Source organism: Macaca fascicularis, chromosome 10 (genome assembly GCF_037993035.2).
Source record: "Macaca fascicularis isolate 582-1 chromosome 10, T2T-MFA8v1.1".
Classification (NCBI taxonomy): Eukaryota; Metazoa; Chordata; class Mammalia; order Primates; family Cercopithecidae; genus Macaca; species Macaca fascicularis.
In genome coordinates, this window is record NC_088384.1 from 87,308,293 (window position 1) to 87,329,516 (window position 21,224).

At 38.0% G+C, this 21,224-nt stretch overlaps 1 protein-coding gene and 1 long non-coding RNA gene across 2 annotated transcripts in view; one reads left to right on the plus strand and one right to left on the minus strand.

Moving 5' to 3' along the window:
* Positions 1–6,695, plus strand: part of LOC135965371 (uncharacterized) — a 43,608-nt gene extending 36,913 nt beyond the window's left edge. The window contains exon 3 of the long non-coding RNA XR_010578245.1: positions 5,757–6,695. This is a non-coding gene — a long non-coding RNA (uncharacterized lncRNA). The remainder of the gene's footprint in view (positions 1–5,756) is intronic.
* Positions 6,696–10,327: 3,632 nt separating this feature from the next.
* DEFB125 (defensin beta 125) lies at positions 10,328–19,431 on the minus strand. Its single transcript, XM_005568610.4, has 2 exons — positions 19,336–19,431; positions 10,328–11,423 (listed from the first exon to the last, which is right to left on the minus strand). Exons 1-2 carry the CDS (start codon positions 19,391–19,393, stop codon positions 11,011–11,013), a joined length of 471 nt encoding a protein of 156 aa, XP_005568667.3. The 5' UTR covers positions 19,394–19,431; the 3' UTR covers positions 10,328–11,010.
* Positions 19,432–21,224: the final 1,793 nt, after the last annotated feature.

Below are 21,224 nucleotides of genomic sequence, written 5' to 3' on the forward strand. Positions count from 1 at the left end.
ATCATTAAGGTATGTTGGGTTGTTTTCAAATCCTTTTCTGCATCTATTAAGATGATCATATTTTTTTTGCTTTTAATTCTGATTGTGTGGTGAATCACATTTATTGATTTGCATATATTGAGCTAGCCTTCCATCCCAGGAATAAAGCTTGATTGTGATGTATTAATTTTGATGTGTTGCTGGGATTGGTTTCCTAGTATTTTGTTGAAAATTTTTGCATCTATGTTAATCAGGGATATTGGTCTCAAGTTTTCTTTTTTTGTGTCTCTGACAGATTTTGGTATCTGGCTGATGCTGACTTCAGAGACTAAGTTAGGGAAGAACCTCTCTTCCTAGATTTTTTTGGAATAGTTTCAGTAGAATCGATACCAGTTCTTTTTTTTTATGTCTAGTAGAATTAGGCTGTGAATCCATCTGTTCCAGGGCTTTTTTGGGTTGGTAAGTTTTTATTATTGATTCAGTTTAGAAACTTGTTATTGATGTGTTCAGGTTTTCATGTTCCTTTAGCTTTAATATTGGGAGGTTTTGTGTTTCCAGGAATTTATCCATTTCCTCTAGATTTTCTAATTTGTGTGCATAGAGTTGTTCAAAATAATCTCTGAGTATCTTTTGTATTTCTGTGGGATTCATTGTAATGTCATCTTCTTCATTTTTTATTGTATTTATTTGGATCTTCTTTTTTCTTCATGGTTATGTAGCTAGCAGTCTATCAACATTTTTATTCTTTCAAAAAACCACCTTTTGGTTTTATTGGTCCTTTCTATGGAATTTTGCATCTCAATTTTGTTCAGTTCTTTTCTAATTTTAGTAATTTTTTTTTCTCCTGCTAGCTTTGGGTTGGTTTGTTCTTTTCTTTCTAGTTCTTCTAAGTGCAAACTTTGATAGTTAATCTGAGATCTTTCTAATTTCTTGATGATGACGTTTAGCACTATAAATTTCCCTCTTAACACTGCTTTGGCTGTATCACAGATATTTTGGTAAATTGTGTCCCTATTTTTATAAATTTCAGACAATTTTTAAATTTCTGCCTTAATTTGATGTTTACCCAGGTATCAGGAGCATTTCCATGTATTTGTGTAATTTTAAGAGATCTTGATATTCATTTCTATTTTTATTGAACTGTGGCCTGAGAATGTGCTTAGTATGACTTTTTCTAATTTATTGAAACTTGCTTTATGACTGAGCATGGAGTCAATCTCAGAATATGTTCCGTGTGCCAAAGAGAAGAATGAGGTTATATTCTGTTGTTGTTGGGTGGAATATTTCGTAGGTGTCTATTAGGTCTAGTTGGTCAAATATTGAGTTGAAGTTCAGGATTTTTTGGTTAATTTTCTGCCTCAGTGATTTGTCTAACACTCTCAGTGAGGTGTTGAAGTCTCCCACTATTATTGCATGGCTATCTACATCTTTTTATAGGTTAAGAAGAACTTGTTTTATGAATCTGGGTGTCCCAATGTTAGGGACATATATGTTTAGTATAAACATATTCGGGTGGAGCAAAGCACTCAGGCTTGGCAGTGGAGGCTGCACTGTGCACATGCTTCTGCAGGGTCGCTAGGCAGGGGCCCTTGGAGGGGCTTGAGAGTAGGAGGACCTGTAGAACAGACGCACCCCAGTCCCATGGCAAAGGTGGCCCCAGTCTCTCCAGGCCCAGCAGTTAAGTCTTCTCACTGAATTGTATCCTTTATTATTATGTAATGCCTTTCTTTGTCCCTCTTCATAGTTGTTGATTTAAAGTCTGTTTTATATGATGTAAGAATAACAACTCATGCTCTTTTTTGTTTTCCATTTGTGTGATAGATCTTTCTTTATTCCTTTACTCTGAGCCTGTGGGTGTGGTTACATGTGAGGTGAGTCTCTTAAAGACAGCAGGCAATTGGGTCTTGTCTTTTTAACAATCTTGCTACACTATATCCCTTAAGTGGGGTGTTTAGTCCATTTACATTCATGGTTAGTATTGATATGTGAGATTTTTATCCTGTTATTGTGTTGTTAGCTGGTTATTATGTAGACTTGATAGTGTAGTTGCTTTATAGTGTCTTTGAGTTGTATGCGTATTTTTTTTTTTTTTTGTAGCAGATGTTCTTTTGATTGTAAGTTTAGAGCTTCCTTAAGAATCTCTTGTAAGGCATGTCTCGTTGTGATGAATTTCCTCAGCATTTGCTTGTCTGGGAAATATTTTATTTCCTCTTTGTTTATTAAGCTTAGTTTGATGGGATTTGAAATTCTTGGTTAGAAATTCTTTTCTTTGAGGATTCTGAAAAAGGCCCCTAATCTCTTCTGGTTTGTCAGGTTTCTGCTGAGAGGTCTGGTGTTAGCCTGATGGGATTCTCTTTATATATGAAGTGACCCTTCTTTCTAGCTGCCTTTAAGATTTTTTTCCTTCATGCTGACCTTGGCAAATCTGATGACTATGTTTCTTGGGATGGTCATGTTGTATTTTATCTAGCTGGGGTTCTCTGTATTTCTTGAATTTGCATGTCAACCTCTCTAGTGAGATTAGGGAAATTTTCATGGAGTATATCCTCAAATATATTTTCCAAGTTGTTCACTCTCTTTCCCTCCTCTCAGGAATGCCAGTGTGTCAGAAGTTTTGTTTCTGTACATAATCTCATATTTCTTCGTGGTTTTGTTCAATTTTAAAGATATTTCCTTTCTGACTTTGTTCATTTGAAGGAGTAGCCTTTGAGTTTTGAGATTCTTTCCTCAGCTTGGTCTATTCTGTTAATACTGTTATGCTGTCATATTATGAAACTATTGTAGTAAAATTTTCAGTTCTGGAAGTTTAGTTCGGTTCTTTCCTAAAGTGGCTATTTCATCTTTCAGTGATTGAATCATTTTACTGGATTCCTTGGATTGGATTTTAACTTTCTACTGAATCTCAATGAGCTTCTTGCCATTTGGATTCTGAATTCTATGTCTGTCATTTCAGTCTGGTTAAGGATCACTGCTGGGGAGATATGTGGGCTCATTTTGGGGTAAGGGGACACTCTGGCTTTTTGAACTGCTGGGGTTCTTGCATTGATTCTTTCTCTTCTGGTGGGAGGGGGCTGGTTTTCTTTTAACTGTGGTGTAAGTTGAGTATAGTCAGTTGAGTTCATTTCTGGATGTTTTCAGAGGGCCATGGCTCTGTACAGAATCTTTATGGGCAAATTCTTGCACTTGGTTTCACAGGGGTGTATATTAGCAGAATCATCTTTGGTGTTGTAGTTGGGTCTGAGATCTAGTCATTGATGCTTAAGTAGCGACTGGTACATAGGCTTTTATTCAGCTCTTCTGCATGTCCTTCCATTCGCAGGCATGTTCTATGGTAAGTGGAGCAGGAGAGATAACTCCTCACCAGGTCTGCTCTTGGGCCTTTAGGGACCCCACTCTGATCACTGGCATCATTTCTATGTTTCTTTTGTTAGGTGTTCCAGGCTGTGGGGCTTCCTTGGGCAGAGGCCATGGCAGGGAGATGGGCCACACCCTTTCCAGACCAACCCTTCAGAGGGAGGCACACCTTGCTCCCAAGCTGGCCTATGAACCCACACATCTTGCCCCCTCAATGCTCTGAGATTGGGGGCTTCTCCTTTACTTGCCTGTTAGCCACAGATCTCAGCTGCATGCTCCTAAGCTGTGCGCTGCAGCCCTGGGGCACTGGGATGATCTGTGGCTTGGGGTCAAGCTCTAGCTGCACTTCAGGGGGATCTGAAGTGCTCCCAGGTCACTGGGAATGTATTCAGGTGGAGCAAAGCACTCAGGCTTAGCAGTGGAGGCTGCACTGTGCACATGCTCCTGCAGGGTGGCTAAGCAGGGGCCATGGGAGGGGCTGGCAGTCAGGAGAGCCTGCAGAACAGATGCACCCCAGTCCCATGGCAAAGCTGGGCCCACTCTCTCCGGGTCCAGCAGTCAGCTGGGGCTACAGCCTCTCAGAAGGAGATGGGGAGCGCTTGGGGATGGGCACCTGTGGTCATGCTCTGCAAGAGCTACCCCACTCACAAAAGCTCCTGGGCTTCACACTGGCTGAAGCCTTGCCTGCTCCCTGGGTAGATCCCCCTGCTAGCCTACAAATCTATGAGGGACATGGGGTCCCCTGTAGCTATGATCCCAGAGGTCCATGGCAAAAGCAGGATGTTCCTTAGTCCCCTTACTTACCCCTTCCCCAGGAGCCACTCAGGGCCAGGAACTAGCTCTAATGTTCAGGCAGCTCATGCAGAGTTTCCAGTTTCCTCTCTCTTCAGCTTTGGTGTCAGTGTTGCCTCTCCATCCACTCTTGGTGTTTTCTCTCCAAAGATCTGCCCAAATTATCACATGTATTATTAATTGATTTTCTGTAAGGGTGCCTAGACAATTCAGTGGGTACATAATAGTCTTTTTATCAAATAGTGTTGGAGAAACTGGAGAACCACCTGCAAAAGAATTTGGACCCCTACCTTACATCATACAAAAAACTAAATTAAAAAGAACCATATAGCTAACTGTGAAAGCTAAAACCCTTAGAAGAAAATACAAGAATAAATCTTTATGACCTTAAATTAGGGAAAGATTTCTTAGATATGACACCAAAAAGAAAAGTGTTTTTTAAAAAGAGAACTTCATCAAATTAAAAACTGCTCTACTTCAAAAGACACCATTGATAAAATAAAAAAAACAACCCAGAGAAAGGGGGAAATATATGTTACATGTCTAACTTATCAAATCATATGCCTAATACAGGCAGCATAGATAAAGAGGTAGAGAATTTCAGACTTGAGCTGGAAACTATATAAGAACGTAGCAAAATGCAAATACTAAACACACACACAACACACACATACACACAACATATAAAGTCAGTAATTTGGAGGTCAGTCCCATATAGGGAAGTGATAGATTACTGAGCCTACAGGAGATCCTAAAGGGCAATGATATAAATGAAGTAGAAGTTATGCCACAAAGCCCACATTCATGGAAAAGGAAAATCCAGGAATCATAGAAAAACAGTATGATCACAGCAGTAGAAGAATCATCATTAGTTTATACCAGATAGTGTTTGAAGCTTCTGTTCATTCTAGGAGTATGAACAGTTTAAAAATAAAATTTATAGTGGGACTATTAGGCCATGAGTTTTTCAAACCTCTTTGAATTTTGGAAAATGTGTTTTCGTTATCTGAAGTGAATGTTTTCATTATCTGAAGTGAAATAACTCAGAAAGTCAAATACTACATGTTCTCACAAGTGGAAACTAAGTATACACATGGACATAAGGAGTGGGTAATAGACACTGGAAACTTGGAAGGGTAGAAGGGGGCTAAGAAATGAGAAATTACTTAATGGGTACAATGTACACTATTTGGGTGATGGCTAAACTAAAAGCCCAGACTTCACCACTATGTAACATATGCATGTAAGAAAACAACACCTGTACCTTCTAAATCAATCTATAAAAGTATACATATTATACAATTATGTGTGTGTATGTATATGTGTGTGTGTGTATATATATATGTATATATAAAACCAGTGCAAAGTGAGAGTAGATACCCTCTTCTGAGAGTCAACTGTTAAGTTATTCTATTCATTTTATCTTTGATTTATGGTAACTTTCTCATTCATCAGGAATAATCCTAACCACAGTCTTCAGGAGACAGAGACCAAGCAATTCTGAATGACTATAAAGCGAATAGCTCATGTCAAAGATGATTTCTTTGATTTAAAACACATTTGCAGGACAGATTTTGAAACTGTACTCACTTATTTATTTTCTCTTTTATAATTTCCCTTTTCTTTTGTAGGTTGGCAATCAAAACCAACATCTAGACAGCACCAACGCTGATGCTTGATGAAGTGGTTAAGAGCATTCCTGGGCCGGGCGCGGTGGCTCACGCCTGTAATCCCAGAATTTTGGGAGGCCGAGGCGGGCGGATCACGAGGTCAGGAGATCGAGACCATCCTGGCTAACACGGTGAAATCCCGTCTCTACTTTAAAAAATACAAAAATATCAGCGTGGCGGTGTGCGCCTGTAGTCCCAGCTGCTGGTGAGGCTGAGGCAAGAGAATGGCGTGAACCCGGGAGGCGGAGCTTGCAGTGAGCCGAGATCGTGCCACTGCACTGCCGCCTGGGAGACAGAGTGAGACTCCGTCTCAAAAAAAAAAAAAAAGCATTCCTAAAAGTCACACATATACTAATTGCAAATTGCAAAGCTCTCTTCCAATTAGAAGGAACAAAAAGTCTATGCTCGGCATAAAAATAAAGTGTGTATTTTCCCAATACAATTTAAAATTAGGAAATAAACTATTTCATCTTAAATTTTAATCATAAAAAGACAATTAATAGCATATTACAAATATTGACATGTAACAACTAAATACCAAATACATCCAATGGAATATGAATGCATGACAATTTGCTAATCACAATAATTCATTTAATAAATACACAAAGAAGCTCTTTTTTAGCAATTGGGAATATTATATCTTTTTTTCTTTTTAAACCTTTAGTTTTTATTCAACCTTCTCTACAAAATTTGATCCTAATGTACTATATTTCTGTGTTTGCAAGTCTTTTATTAATCTTTCTATCACATTTCTCTATGACAAAACATAGACATACATTGTAGCTTATTATTGTGAAATCTCTTTGAATATAAGACTCTAATGTTTACACAGTTCTTTTAACCTCTTCCAAGTTATATGCTAACAATTTCATAGTAGGCTATTATTAAAGTTTATCTTTAAGGATCTATTTAATATTAACCATCAACTTGATTGACACCCCCATCATTGCTTTTGTAAATAAAAAAAATTTAAAACACTTTTATTTCCAAAGGATTTGTTATGCAAAGTCTATGATTATTCACTTTCTGAATATCAGCACCAGTATTTCAATTGTCCACTGGAGGTGTGTTCACTCAGGGCAATCCATGATTGTCCGATAAAGGGTGAGTGAGAGGTAAGTTTTCTTTTCAGAGTGGGAGAAGGAAAATTGAGAACTTGGAGTTATAAAAGAAGAGCCTGTTAAGAATGCTCCAAAACATCGTAAGAAATTTGGAAGTTGAGGGTCTGAAATTTTATTCCTTTAAACTATCAATATGTATAGCTTGAAAAATCTTTTTGTAACCAGTATTGCAGTTTGAAGACTACTGTTTTATATTCTATAACCTTCTCATATATATTAAGATAACTGCCTGAATAATTTGTTCGCAAACTTTTATTGAGGATTTCCCATGTGTGACGCACTGTTCTTGCAGTTTGGATCACAGATGTCAACAAGACCAAGAGATGAGGAGTATATGTACATTATAGCAGGGGTGTTAGGCCATAAGTTAGTAAAAAAAAAAATCAGAAAGAAAGTAAATACTCAAAATGATTTCAGAGTTCAAATGATGGGAAGAAAATAATACAAAGTAGAATGGGAGGTGCTCTGCATGGTCAAAGAGTATGTTTCAAGAAATGACAGTTGAGGCAGAAATATGGAAAAAGAGCACCCTAGACTGTTTCTGTGAAAAGCCAGTGTATGACCTATGTGATGAGGTATAGCCATGAAAAATGGAAAAAGCGCTTGTTAGACAGAAGTACACTGAAGTGAGGGTGGATCAACTTGTCCTAATTTACTCTGGATTTCCTTCATTTTAGCTCTCTAATTCCCATGTTCTGGGAAGCCCCTCTGTCCCAATCAAATCTGAATGATGGACACCCTAACTGGTGGTCTAAGACCTATTAGAATATGAGGTCTACTGAAAGGTCAGTGGTCTGATGGTCAACATCCAAACTACAGCCATAGTCACTGGCAGCTTGGCTTGGATCACATAAAAAATAATTAGTGGAATAAATCTTTTTGATTTTGAGACATTCTGGCGTCTGATATTGTGGCTTTCAGTAGCACCCAAGCATCAGCCCAATTTATTAATAACTAATCGGTTCTTTTACATTTCCTGAGGAGTGTTTTACTTCCAATTATGTGGTCGATTTTAGAATAAGTGTAATGTGGCACTGAGAAGAATGTATATTCTGTTGATTTGGAGTGGAGAGTTCTGTAGATGTCTATTAGGTCCACTTGATCTAGAGCTGAGTTCAATTCCTGGATATCCTTGTTAATTTTGCCTCATTGATCTGTCTAATATTGGCAGTGAGTGTTAAAATCTCCCACTATTATTGTGTGGGAGTCTAAGTCTCTTTGTAGGCCTCTAAGAACTTGTTTTATGAATCTGAGTCCTCCTGTATTGGGTGCACATATATTAGGATAGTTAGCTCTTCTTGTTGAATTGATCACTTTACCATTATGTAATGCCCTTCTTTGTCTTTTTTGATCTTTGGTGGTTTAAAGTCTGTTTTGACAGAGACTGGGATTGCAACCCCTGCTATTTTGTGCTTTCTATCTGCTTGGTAAATTTTCCTCCATTCCTTTATTTTGAGCCTATGTGTGTCTTTGCACGTGCAGTGAGTCTCCTGAATACAGCACACTGATGGGTCTTGACTCTATCCAATTTGCAGTCGGTGTCTTTTAATTGGGGCATTTAGCCCATTTACATTTAAGGTTAACAGTGTCATGTGTGAATTTACTCATATTTAATAAATGGTGCTGAGAAAACTGGCTAGCCATATGCAGAAAACTGAAACTGGACCCCTTCTTTACACCTTATACAAAAATTAACTCAAGATGGATTAAAGACTTAAATGTAATACCCAAAACCATAAAAACCCTAGAAGAAAACCTAGACAATACCATTGAGGACATAGGCATGGGCAAAGACTTTATGACGAAAATGCCAAAAGCAATTGCAACAAAAGCCAAAATTGTCAAATGGAATCTAATTAAATGAAAGAGCTTCTGCACAGCAAAAGAAACTATCATGAGTGAACATGCAGCCTGCAGAATGGGAGGAATGTTTTGCAATCTACCCAGCTACCAAAGGTCTGATATCCAGAATCTACAAGGAGCTTAAACAAATTTACAAGAAAAAAAAATCAAAAAGTGGGTGAAGGATATGAACAGACACTTCTCAAAAGAAGATATTTATGCAGTCAACAAACATATGAAAGAAAGCTCAACATCACTGTTCATTAGAGAAATGCAAATCAAAACCACAATGAGATACTATCTCATGCCAGTCAGAATGGCGATTATTAAAAAGTCAAGAAACAATAGATGCTGGCAAGGCTGTGGAGAAATAAGAATGCTTTTACACTGTTGATAGGAATGTAAATTAGTTCAACCATTGTGGAAGACAGTGTGGCAGTTCCTCAAGGATCTAGAACCAGAAATACCATTTGACCCATCTATCCCCTTACTGGGCATATATCCAAAGGAATACAAATCATTCTATTACAAAGACACATGCACACGCATGTTTACTGCGGCACTATTTACAATAGCAAAGATATGGAACCAACCCAAATGCCCATCAATGATAGACTGGATTAAAAAAATGTGGTACATATACACCATGGAATACTATGCAGTCATAAAAAGGAATGAGATCATGCTCTTTGCAGGGACATGGATGAAGCGCGAAGCCATCATCTTCAGCAAACTAACACAGGAACAGAAAACCAAACACCACGTGTTCTTGCTCATAAGTGGGAACTGAAGAATGAGAACACATGGAGGGGAATATGACACATGGGGGCCAGTCAGGGTGTGTGGGGAAGGGTAGGCAGAACATTAAGACAAATAGCTAATGCATGTGGGACTTAAAACCTAGATGATGGGCTGATGGGTGCAGCAAACCACCATGGCACATGTATACCTATGTAACAAACCTACATGTTCTGCACTTCTATCCCGGAACTTAAAGTTAAAAAATAATAATAATAGTCCGCTGGGCACAGTATCTCATGCCTGTAATCCCAGCATTTTGGGAGGCCAAGGCGGGTGGATCACGAGGTCAGGAGATCGAGACCATCCTGGCTAACATGATGAAAACCCATGTCTACTAAAAATAACAAAAAATTAGCCAGGCGTGGTGGTGGGTGCCTGTAGTCCCAGTTACTCAGGAGACTAAGGCAGGAGAATGGCGTGAACCCAGGAGGCAGAGCTTGCAGTGAACCGAGATCGTGCCACTGCACTCCAGCTTGGGCGACAGAGCAAGACTGTGTCTCAAAAAAAAAAAAAAAAAAAAAAAAAAAAAAAAAAAAAACCCTAATCAACTTTATAGTTAATAACCGCTTCTCTGTAGTATCATAGAAAACACTTACTGACCCATCTGTTGCCATACAAACAGCAGTCACATGCGTACAGCCATACGAAGCATAGAAACACTGCACACAACTAACATGGACAAAACAGAGACCTGAGGAGGCATGTTATGAGGCTGCCATAGTTGGAAGTTGGACTTCTAAGCGGAAAGAAGATTGGAAAGATAAGTAGAATTTGAGATGCAGCTTTTAATTTAATATGATGTACTCTCAAGGCAAGTCCCACTTTTATCTCTATCCAGTGAGATCAGTGCTTGTGCTGAATGAAAGAATTAGCTTCTAACTAACTAACTGTTAGTTACCAGCTAGAACCTTAAACAAAATTTGACGTCATGACACACAGAAGTATTGTAAGTTCTTACAATAAAAGGTGGAGGGTAGAGAAGGGAACATTTGTCTGGAACCGTCTTTCTATATGCTTTTATATGTTCTCCTATATATGATAGCAGTGGGCCAGGCACTGTTAAAGTAAAACTTCTTGTCTTAGACATAATAGGCAGCTCCAAACAATGGTCTTCGTTTTTGTTTTTGGCATGGAAAAATACATAGACATACAAATGTTCACTTAAGACAAAAATTAGCTCACATATTTTAGTACATCAGAGGAAGACAGATAAAGACTTTAAGTCCAATTAAGAGAATCCTTGTATCTTCTATACATTTCTGTCTACATGTTTCTAATTGCAAGGCAACTGTCTTGGCTGTTGTCTTAGTAGTAGAAATTATGTCCATCCCCATGCTCATCCAATCCCTGATGGAATTTTCCAGGTGAAATTGGATTGGTAGAATCAGCTCTTTGGATAGTATTTCCAGCAGTATTTCTAGTTGTTCCATACCAGAAGTAAATGTTAATTAATTATGAGTAAGAGCCATCTGAGAAGGTGGTGGCATAGTAGTCTTGGAAGTAGTGGTCTTGGATGATGGCATAGTAGTCTTGGAAGTAGTGGTCTCGGATGGTGGCATAGTAGTCTCAGGAGTATTGGTCTTGGGGGTCATGGTTTCTCTACGTATGTCAAATGTTACCAGATCACTCAACTTAGATACTGGGGAACCAGTAAAAGAGCCTATATCACTATAATCAAATGTTATATCCTCTAGGTGAATCACACGAAATGGTGGTCGTCGAGTGTATTCATATGATATTATTATAGAAATGCAGCATGATAGCTTGTTCCTACAAAGAAGTATGTACCTTTCAGTATCTAAACATCGTCTTCTGCAATATCCTATATTATTCTTCCAACATTTTTGGGGTTCAAAGCTACCTGTAGAGAATAAAATATAGGTCAAATTTTTAACTCTGGCATCAACACAACTTTTCATTCATTCAAAAGTTTATACTGACTGACATCTAGACTAATATTATGTCAAATACAAAAAGCCATTGAAAGAGACAAACAGGACAACAAAAAGTGTATATTAAAATTGTGCCATGTGCCATTAAAGAAGTTATGTGGAGAAAAGGAGGAAGGTAGAAAAAGAGAGACAGGGACAGAGAGAGAGAGAGCATACTTAGACTGATACGAAACCTGGATAGAAAGGATGAAAATGAAAGCCCAGGACCAAACGGATTCACAGCTGAATTCTACTAGATATACAAAGAAGAACTGGTATCATTCCTACTGAAACTATTCCCCCAAAATTGAGAAGGCAGGACTCCACCTTAACTTATTCTATGAGGCCAGCATCATCCTGAGACCAAAATTTAGCAGAGACACAAGAAAAAAATTTCAGGCCAGTATCCTTGATGAACGTCAGTGCAAAAATCCTGAACAAAATAGTAGCAAACTGAATCCAGCAGCACATCAAAAAGCTTACCCACTACGATCAAGTAGCCTTTATCCTTGGGAAGCAAGGTTGGTTTGACATATGCAAATCAATAAATGTGATGCTTACGGATAGCATTTAAAGTACAGAAATTGATAAACCATGGTGGGTTGAAATAATATGAGAAAAAAAGAGGAATAGAATTAAATTCTAGTGAGTTTCAATATTAAGAGATCAGATAAGATAAGAGATCAGATAAGAGGAAACGACTTAAAAGGACCAATAAGATAAGTCAGATCAGAACGGGAGAATAAGACACTAGAGTCTTAAAGCAGACCCCCAGCAAAGCAGAGCTCCAGCAAAGATTTGAATATAATAGTTTAGTTGAGAGAAAATTCCTCCCTCAAAAAAATCAGTGGAGAAATGTAGAAATCAGGAAAGCAAGAAATCCAATAAAAGGTGAGTTATAACCTGTTATTATCATGAGATCATCTATCAACTGCTGGCCAGCAACATGGCTGTGTTCTGTTTGCTCAGAGGACAATCCCACAGGGAAGCCCAGCAGCCAGGCTACAAATAAGCCTCAGACTCATGGATGAGCCTGGGGGACATGTTACATTCCGTTAAGTGAAATAGACACAAAAAAATAAATGCCACGTGTTCTCATTCATAAGTAGGAGCTAAAAAAGTTGAGTTCATAGAAGTAGACTGTAGAATAGTGATTACTAGAGGCTGGGAAGGGAATTGAGGATAGAGAGAGGTTGGTTAACAGATAGAAAATTACACCTAGATAGGAGGAAAAGGTTCCAGTGTCCTATAGCAGGGGTCCCCAAACCCCAGGCAGCCAATGGGTACTGGTCCATGGCCTGTTAGGAACCAGGCCGCACAGCAAAAGGTGAACAGCAGATATGTGAGCATCACCGCCTGAGCTCCACCTCTTGTCAGATCAGCCAAGGCATTAGATTCTCATAACAGCATGAACCCTATTGTGAACTGTGTGCATGTGAGGGATCTAGGATGTGTGTTCCTTGTGAGACTCTAACTAATGCCTGATGACCTGAGGTGGAACAGTTTTATCCTGAAACCATCCCCACCACCATCTTCACCCCGTTGGAAAAACTGTCTTCCATGAAACTGGTCCCTGGTGCCAAAAGGGGTCTGCTGTTCTATAGCACTGTAGGGTGACGGTAGGTAACAATATTTATTGTATATTTTCAAATAACTAGAAGAGAGGATTCTGAATATTCCCAACATAAAAAAATGACAAATGTTTGAGGTGATAGATATGCTAATTACCTTGATTTGATCATTACACATGGTACACATATATCAAAATATCACTCTGCATCTTCTAAGTATGAACAATTATTACATGTCAACTAAAAGTAAAAGCAAAAATAGCATTTAGTTTTTATTTTTAAAAAAAAGACCAAACAACTTAAAAAAATGTTTAATTGGGCATCAGGTCCCAATGGTGCAGTGTTACAGAAAAACCTTGAAGAACTAAAATCATTTGTTTTCTTCCCATAATAGCCTTGAACTGCAAATAAGGGAATTACCACAGGAAAAAAAAATATTACCAAGCCCCAAAGTTATTCTACATGAGGCTCAAAGGACCTGGACTATTTATCCAGCTTCCCCCATAGTTAATAGATGATCCTGGAGACAGCTGATAATTTTCTGGCATTTCTGGATTGCCATATACAGGGGTATTTCACAAGCAGTTGTTGAAAGACTGGGAGATACTGACAGTTGCAGGTTGGGCTGATATGCATGAAAACAGAAAATGCATAAAGGTTATAGGGAAAGTTGTATCTGATGCGACTACATTAAGCAGGAGAGGAGACTGTTTCTTAAAGAACAGAGTGGTCATTTTCTGGTCAAATACTGCTGAGAGGTTAAAAAAAAAGATGAAGGCAGGAAAGTGTCCATGCTTTTAGTAGTATGAAGGTCACTTCATACTGAGGAGAGCAGCTTCCGAGTGGTGTGAGAAAAGAAACTAAATTGCAGTTGGTCAAAATGTGAATGAGAGAGAAGTGAATGCAGGATCTGTAAATGAAACTCTTAAGAAGTTTAGCTCCAGGCCGGGCGCAGTGGCTCAAGCCTGTAATCCCAGCACTTTGGGAGGCTGAGACGGGCGGATCATGAGGTCAGGAGATCGAGACCATCCTGGCTAACACGGTGAAACCCCGTCTCTACTAAAAAATACAAAAAACTAGCCAGGCGAGGTTGTGGGTGCCTGTAGTCCCAGCTACTCGGGAGGCTGAGGCAGGAGAATGGCGTAAACCCGGGAGGCAGAGCTTGCAGTGAGCTGAGATCCGGCCACTGCACTCCAGCCTGGGTGACAGAGCGAGACTCCATCTCAAAAAAAAAAAAAAAAAAGAAGAAGTTTAGCTCCAAAGAAAAACAGAGAAATAAATAACTTGTTAGAGGGCAATGTAAGGTTAAGGGAGGCCTTTCAGGTTTGTTTTGAAGAATGAAATGGTGTTTGCAAGCAATGAGGAAAGAAACAAGCAGGCTGGGTGTGGTGGTTCACACATGTAAACCCAGCACTTCAGGAGACCGAGGCGGGCAGATCACCTGAGTTCAGGAGTTCGAGACCAGACTGGCCATGGTGAAACCCTGTTTCTACTAAAAATACAAAATTAGCTGGATGTGGTGTCACGTGCCTGTGATCCCAGATACTCTGGAGGCTGAGGCAGGAGAATCACTTGAACCAGGGAGTCGGAGGTTGCAGTGAGCCAAGATCGGGCCACTGCGATCCAACCTGGTGACAGAGCAAGACTCTGTCTCAAAAAAAGAAAGAAAAAGAGGGAAGGTTCATTTATAAGAGAAATGCAGTAGGATTTCCAAGCAGTGTGACTACTCATTTGAGGGGTGAAGATATAAATCTAAAGGGAAACTAGTGTGCTGCATTGTATGTTCATTTATCAAGCAGTAAACTGCCTGATCATCTTTCTCAAGACAATTGCCCAAGGAGTACCTAGATAAGTATATTCTAGGCAGAGGAAGCAGCTAGAGATAAGGCTCTATGGAGGAGGAAGCCTGGTATATGTACAGAAGAGCAAGTAATTTTCTAAACAACTTTGCTTGAATTTAATGTGATAATATATATAAAGCATATATAGATGTATGTATGTATATATGTGTTAGGCTCACAATAACTTGGTTCATATTTTATCCTCTGGGAAATATTGGCTCTAGTCCAACTTCACTGATTATTTATTTTACCTTCGCTCTTCTAGAGTCATTTATTCTATCTTTGTTATTTTACTGGCTCCATTTTACTTTGTACTTCGTGGAATTTTCTGTAAGTTTCAAGTCTAGACCTTCCACTTATTTTGTGCCAGACAAACTCTAACCTTGCTTCTTCATTCCTCACATCTACAAAGATTTATATCTTAATTTTTTTTCTCCAGCATTATCCGTACTTGAAATATGTCATCTTGGCTATCTTCTTCCCCTTTGTCTTTGAATCGCCTTGTTCTGTCAATTATTCTTCAAAATTGTTTCTCACTTATATTCCTTCCTACTGCTTTTATGTTATCCCCTCCATTATTAAATTAGGCTATAATCACACAGTCATCAAAATTTTGGGCCCCTTCTATGGTGCAGGCACCATCCTGGGCCCTTGAGGTACATCTGTGAACTAAACAGACAAAAATCACATGGAGCTGACTTTCTAGCAGAGGGAGATAGACAATAAAAAGCAAGTGCACTCCCTGCTAGACCGTATGGTTTACAGACTTAAATCTAAGACCTGAAACTATGAAACTACCTGAAGAAAACATTAGGGAAACACTTCAGGACATTGGTCTTGGCAAAGGTTTCTTGGGTAAGACCGCAAAAGCACAGGCAACCAAAGCAAAAATAGACAATTAGGATTACATCAAACTAAAAAGCTTGGGCACAGCAAAGGAAATAATCAACAAAGTGAAGATATAGCCCACAGAGTGGGAGAAAATATTTGCAAACTATCGTCTGACGAGGAATTAACAACCAAAAATATATTAATATAAGGAACTCAAACAACTCCATAGCAAACAAAAACAAAAACAAATAATCTGACTTTAAAATGAGTAAAATATTTGAGTAGACATTTCTCAACAGAAGATATACAAATGGCCAACAGGTATACATGAAAATATGGTAAAAACATGGTAAGGATGGTAATTTATATATGTATATTTTACCTCAATAAAAAACAAAGTACATTATTTTGTAGATGAAAAGGTGATAAATGGTTTGCAGAAAGAAGGGAGAATAGATGTAAGGGTAATAGAAGATTCATAAACAGGAGTTGCACAGGCCTGTGTAACAAGGTGATGATTAAACAGCTTGAAGGAGGTAAAGGAATTAGTCACACCAGCAAGTGCATTCTAGGCAGAGGAAACAAACAGAGCTCTATGGGTTGTGTAAGTCTGCTATGTTTGGGGAAGAGCACTGGGGCCTGTGTGGCTGTAGTGGAGTGAACAAGGACTATAATAGTAGGAGATGAGGTGAGAGAGGTCATAAGGGCCAGATCCTGCAGGGCCAGGTGAGCCATTGTATGGACTCTGGTTACTGCTCTGAGTATAGAGGGGGCCATAGCAGAGTTTTGAGCAAAAGTACATGATCTGACTTCCAGTGTAAGCGGATTATGCATTATGTGTACTTCACAAGAGGGTGGAAGGCAAGAGCAGAAGGACAGAGATCCTGAGGAAGCTATGGCAGTAACACAGGTGAGAGATGATGGTGACTAGAATCAGAGTGGCAGCAATGGAGGTGACGAGAATAATTGCATTCTGGATATAATTTGCAGGCAGATGTAATAGACTTCCTAATAGATATGAATGTCATAGGATATAGAAAAATCAAAGATAATTCCAAGAATTTGGTTTAAGCAGTAGAATGATGGCAATTGAGAATAATTCATAATTTTTTTTCTAGAGTGACAATAGTCATTTTATTCAAAGAACTTCAGTCTGGAACTATTATGTTGTTAGGGCATGTGATCTTCATCAAGCTGTATCTCAAAATTCTAAAATTAGAAATATGACTAGCAATTGCATGTTTCTAAGCAGGGGAGCCATCTAGCCAAAACATTATCCCATGTGTGGAATTCTTACCACACATACCAGATATAAAATCAGCTAGCAACAACTTAAAATATATCTACTGATAGCAGTCCACTGATAGCTTGGCTTGGTAAAAAGTTGCTTCACAAGCCATCAGGGGCTATCTCACTTGAAAACACATAATATAAAGCCCAGAGAGACTAAATAGTTAAATTTCAAAACCAAACCTGTAAGAGAACACAAAAATGAAAATCTCTAAATCAAAAGAAATGAAAACGAACTCTCCAAAATAAAAGAGAAAAAGAAGCATAGACAATTTGTAGAAAAGTTAAATATACATTAAGCATGTATTTGGAGTTTGACTTCCCCATTACTCACAGACATAAATAAAAATTAACTAAATATAATCTTTCATTTTTAGGACTTGGCAAGTATTCAAAAATTGATAATACATGAAGCAGACAGAAAAAACTACATCTCCAGGAATTTTATGCTGAATGATGTATAAAAAATGTTATGCTAGCCATCCTTGTCTATAAAATGTAAATGTACTTATTTATGCAAAAAAAATTTGGCTAAGTAATTTAAACAGTATCCATTCTATAAAATTTTATGCAGTCATTGGAAATAGTTTTTGAAAAATATTTAGTAAGCGGGAAAATACTAATAGTTTAATAGAAAATTTATAAGTATGCTATACATTTTTATTCAAACAAGAAAACTGAGGAAGAAAAACTGATCAAAAATATTTTGTCTCTTTTAACTTCTTTACAATTTTTTTTACCTCTTTACAATTTCAAAATTTCCAAATTTTCAACAAATACAGCAGTTTATAATCAGAAGTGAAAGTAGATATTAATTCTGTAACTCATATTACATCAACATGTAAATCAAGACATAACAGATCATAGGCACAGTTTTAACCATTTAATAGACATGAATAGCATCTTTCTAGGCAACATGTAACACCTCCAAATTTAACAAAAGCCAAATTTCTTAGTATATAAAGATAAGAAAGTTTAGAAATCTAATGGACTGGATGTTCAAACTCATTTATAACTGAAGTGTCATGAATTCAAACATCAGGACATCATTTTCATATATTAGACTGTAAAACCTGGAAGAATGTAGTAGAAAAAACAAAAAGGACTGATGAGCGTATGGGAAGCTGACACTCTTGCAGCTGGTGATAGGAGAGAAGAGTAGTTCAGCTTTTCTGGTAGGTGATTTGTGTGTGTATGTGTGTGTGTGTGTCCATGTGTCCAGTCATAAATGGAAAGACATACATTTGCTTACAAATTTTTCTTGCTGAATTGTTTTTGATAATTAAAGACCTATTTTTCATCAGTAGCAGAGTAATTAATGTGAGGAGATTCATCTGCTCCTCCTCAAAGTTTTACTTATTGATTAAAAATAATGAACTAGGTTTATGTATGGATAAGATGTCTCTAATATATTGCTAGTACATTGCAGAACAATTCACATGGTGCATTTGCAATTGCATTTTTAAAAAATCTAAAAAGTATACACAGGCAAATAAGTATATTTGTATTTGCTAGGATATATAAGACATTGGTAACATTGATTGATTCTGAAGGGGAAGACTGAAGAACTGGTATTCTTGGACAGGCAAACCCTTTTCTTTTCCTTAAACCCTATAAATCTATCAATTTCTTGATACATAAGTCAATTGCAAGTATTATTTTTTAATAAAAAGTTAACAATTTTCAAAAGTAGCATTATTAAATAGTGGAAACAGACTGTTCCTATTCATCTAAAATTAGAAGCTCCCCATTGGTCATTAGTCTTTCTATCCTGTCTTCACTCCACTTATTTCCACTTCTACCCCAAACATATATATTGTCTCTTCCATATGATAGTGCTACAGAATCTACAAACTGTCAATGGACTTGTTCACCATATCTAAGAACACGAAAATGAGGGCCTCCCTCTGAAGGTACTCTCTGGGCAAAGAAGAATTCAAGATGGTAGGAGATCTAATAGGACACAACAATGAAATAGATACAACAGAATAATCAAAATAGAAGTGAAGTGAGGCTGAGCTAACATTGGATAGTTATGTAGAGAGACAGATAGGGTGGCTCAGAGCATTAAGGAAATTCTTGTCTTTGGAGAAATGCCTCAGAGGACATCCCAGCTTGCTAGATGTCCCTAACAGAAAGATTCTCAGAGACTAGGGGCATGGAGCTGCCAAAATAAGAGCATTTCTGCTGCTCTTTATTGGCCCAGATTTTTCCTGTAGATTCCCTCTCTTCCCATCATGATACCAGGGGAGCCCAAGGGCAACAACTCATCCTAGTTCCATCATCTCTGCTTTATAGGGTTCCATTACCTTTGGTCACCTGAGTTAGCAACCCACAGATAATGAAGGTCAGTATCAGGAGATTCATGGCTCCTGGGAGAGAGGAAGCTCTGTGTCCTGAGGAATACAGAACACTGCACAGCAAGGAATTTAAGTGATCACCTTTACTGTTCTATCATGGGTGATGAACCAGAGAAGGGGAAAATGCCATGCCACCCAGATCACCAGACCATTAATTTGCAACACTGAATGTGCATGACACAATAATGTCTGCTTCTAGAAATTATTAAAGAAAGCTCAGGCCTTATGAGATACGCTATTATCCCATACAACTGTAAGGTCTGATGGAAAGAAACAGCCCCAAGAGAAAGTTTTGGTTAACTTTAGATGAGGTCAATTGCCTTTCTCCTCTGTATGCAGCACTTCATACATACCCAGTGACAGCAGAATGGTGTGTAAAGATATCACTTGTGGCAGTCCAATAGCTTACAACATCTGGTATTCACCTTTTCTTCTGAGTGATCACCCCAGTATGAATTCCTGTGAAACAAGAAAGACACTTTTAAACTAATAAGTTCATAAGATTCCATCAATTATGAGATAGAAGGAATTTGGAATGAAAATAGTGAAACAGGAAAAGAGGTTTTATTGGTGCTCTTCTTTTTCCCACTCCACTGTCCCATCAACTCTTTTCCCTCATTCAGAAATACAAATAAGAAATGAAATATTGAGAGAGAGGAAACATTTTTAAAGGAGAGGGAGAAAGAAAGAGAGAGAGGAGAGAGGCCCAGTGTAACATTGTGCCTCCCCATCCCCACTACCAAAGGAGAAAAATATAGGAGATATTTGTGAAATTGCCCAGTAGGGGTGATCAGCACTTTATCTCCTGGAAGAGTTTGCTGAGCTATATTTCTCCCACATATGTTTAATACCACCGGATGCCAAGAAAATCAGGAAAATTTTTTACTGTTTAGAAAAAAAAGTGCAGCTCACTGCCTGTGTTCATTTAATTTTACATTAACACCCTCTTGAGGCTGACGGATTTTCAGTGTGAAAATAAAATATACAAACTGTTCTTGGAATTATTTTTGAACAGAACTAACATCAGTATCATCTGAATCATCAGAATCGTCTATTTTGGAAAAAACTGGATTCATTAAATGACTCTTTGGCCAAAAACTGAGAACAGTATTAACATAGGAATGCTATGCTTTCTAGAATTTGACATTTTCAGCGATCAAGAATTTCTATATTTTGTAAATGGAAATTTACATTGCTAAAAACAAGATGCTACAAATAGAATGATAACTTGTGTTTTCAAAGTCAATATATTAGAACGATGTGAAAATAATAATAAAGGTGACATATTTCATGGCAAAGTTATCTCAGGGTAAACCCTGGCACTGCAAGTGCCACCAGCGAGTACTCTGGGTGAAAATGGGAAAAGGGTTAAAAATGCAGGATGGCCAAAGCCATCCTAAGCAACAAGAACAACTCTGGAGAAATCACATTACCTGACTTTAAATTATACCACAGAGCTATAGTAACCAAAACAGCATGGTTGTAAAATTAGCATAAAAACAGACACGTAGAGCAATGGAAAAGAATAGAGAATCCAGAAACAAGCCCACACATCTACAGTAAACTCATTTTTGAAAAAGGTGCCAAGAATATACACTGGCATGACTGGCAAGAACATAAACTGTTGTTTATTAAAAGCAACAGTCTTTTTAATAAATGGTGCTGGGAAAACTGGATATCCATATGCAGAATAATGAAACTAGACCTCTGTCTCTTACCATATACAAAACATCAATCAAAAATCAAATGGATTACAGAATTGAATCTAAGACCTCAAACTATGAAACTACTATAAGAAAACTGGGGAAACTCTCCAGGACGTTTCTCTGGGCAAATAT

Coding starts and splice junctions, on each gene's coding strand:
- DEFB125 (XM_005568610.4), bottom strand. CDS start 19,393: ATGAATCTCCTGATACTGACCTTCATTATCTGTGGGTTGCTAACTCAG. Junction 11,424..19,335: donor GCTAACTCAGGTGACCAAAG/GTAATGGAACCC, acceptor TATTCTCTACAG/GTAGCTTTGAACCCCAAAAA.